This window comes from Telopea speciosissima, unplaced genomic scaffold (assembly GCF_018873765.1).
Source record: "Telopea speciosissima isolate NSW1024214 ecotype Mountain lineage unplaced genomic scaffold, Tspe_v1 Tspe_v1.0175, whole genome shotgun sequence".
Lineage (NCBI taxonomy): Eukaryota > Viridiplantae > Streptophyta > Magnoliopsida > Proteales > Proteaceae > Telopea > Telopea speciosissima.
The window spans coordinates 49,017-50,729 of NW_025317511.1; the positions used below are offsets into that span (position 1 = coordinate 49,017).

Below are 1,713 nucleotides of genomic sequence, written 5' to 3' on the forward strand. Positions count from 1 at the left end.
GAATAGAGATATCACCAGTAGGATGGTGGATTTGAACAGAGGAGGAGTGCAGGATGAAAGGTAAATACTTATGTAGAAAGTTATTACCGAGAATGAAATCACCATGCATATTTGGGAAACAAGTAATTTTGGGGATAAAAAATTACTTGTTTTGGAAGAAGATAGGGACGTTATGAGCTCGGTATTCCAGGGTTGTTGTGGGACCAGAAACACCACTAATGTAAGTAGGTTGTTCCATTTTTTCCCAGAGATAACCAGGGATAGCAGTTGTTTTACAAATGCATCTGGTAGCACCGGTATCCATAAGGACATCAAGGTCATAAGACTTGAATCCGGGGAAATCAAAGTGTCCTGTCACATAGGTGTAGTGTTTAGGATTTTGATTGGATTGGAAGAAGATATCGTCGTCGTGGGTGACGTAACGATGAAAGATCTTAATGACAGCAGTTGAGTCTGTGTCAAAATCCTTAGCTAAAGGAGCTTTGAATGCTCTAGCTGAAGGGGGTATCCAGTGTGGGTTTGTTCCAGGTAGGTTTCGAGGAACATAAGAGGAAGATGAAAATCGAGAAGAAGATCCAGCGACAGAGGAGTTTGCTGAGGCTGTTCTAATCGAAGGGGTGTTGGCAGTCCAAGATAAAGAAGGACTAGAACCAGTAGAACGTCTTCTGAAGTACAGGTTATTACCAGAAGCTTGGAGTTCAAAGGTAGGAGGAGGAGGTGCAGTGATATTTTGAGGGGTATCAAGAATATCGAAAAGCATCCATTCCTTTGGAAGTTGGATAACTTGCCAATCGAGTAAACGAGGTTGGATCTCGTGTTCGAATGGTTTAGGTTCGAAAAGTTCGACGAACCGTTTATCTGGAAGGGGCAATAGTTTGGTAGAGGTAATATTGGTTAACTCATGCAAACATTTTCAGCTAACAGCAAGGTTGTGGCTGTCTGCTTTCATGCCAGTCCATTGGGTCTTAATTTTAAGAACCACAGAATCACAAAGATTTGGATCATGGACAGAGAGAAAGAAATTGGGTCGCAGTTTGAACCAAACTGAACCGTGAATGAGGTTTGACTCAATTCCACCAATTAAGGCATTAATTGGGTCGGCAAGGAATCTTTTGTCAAAGATAGCAATGACAACAGGAGTGTCTATGCCTTGACGAAAAAGCGCCGTGAGTTCAATCTGAATGAGACCAATGTGAATGTATCTCAAACGAGGATGTTTGGCTGTCAATCGTTGGATTTGAGCCGGATTGAACAAAGAGATTTCAAGGGTAGCGTCATCTGTAGACTGAGCAGTGGTGTTACCACAAGCTTGGTCAAAGAAACGCCTAGACCAGAGGTTAAGCTTGGAAAGCTTGTATACCTCATCGTGCTTAATTGACTTAAGCTTAGAGAAGAGATTAGGGTCGAAAGAGACATCTTCTCGGAGGAGATTGTTAATTTTTATCGTTAGAATCTTTATACCGATCTTTCCAATGGTCCATAATTTCCTTATGATAAACAAAGTTATCATCCTGAGGAGGGTCTGTAGAAGGGGTATCCTCAGTAAGGGTGCTAATAGCAAGAAAAGTAGCCTGGGTAGGGTACTCAGGAGGGGTCTGTGGTTGTTGTTGTTCAACCAGATCAGACAGGAGAGAGTGAGGGTATTATCTAAATTTTTTGTAATTTTTTCATTATGATCTAATGTGAGATCTATCAAATAATTTAAAGCACCGC

The 1,713-nt window shown here is 41.4% G+C and overlaps 1 protein-coding gene across 1 annotated transcript; it reads right to left on the bottom strand.

Moving 5' to 3' along the window:
• Positions 1–913: 913 nt before the first annotated feature.
• On the bottom strand, positions 914–1,510 carry LOC122647811. Its single transcript, XM_043841118.1, has one exon. It carries the CDS (start codon positions 1,508–1,510, stop codon positions 914–916), a length of 597 nt encoding a protein of 198 aa, XP_043697053.1.
• Between the last annotated feature and the right edge of the window lie 203 nt (positions 1,511–1,713).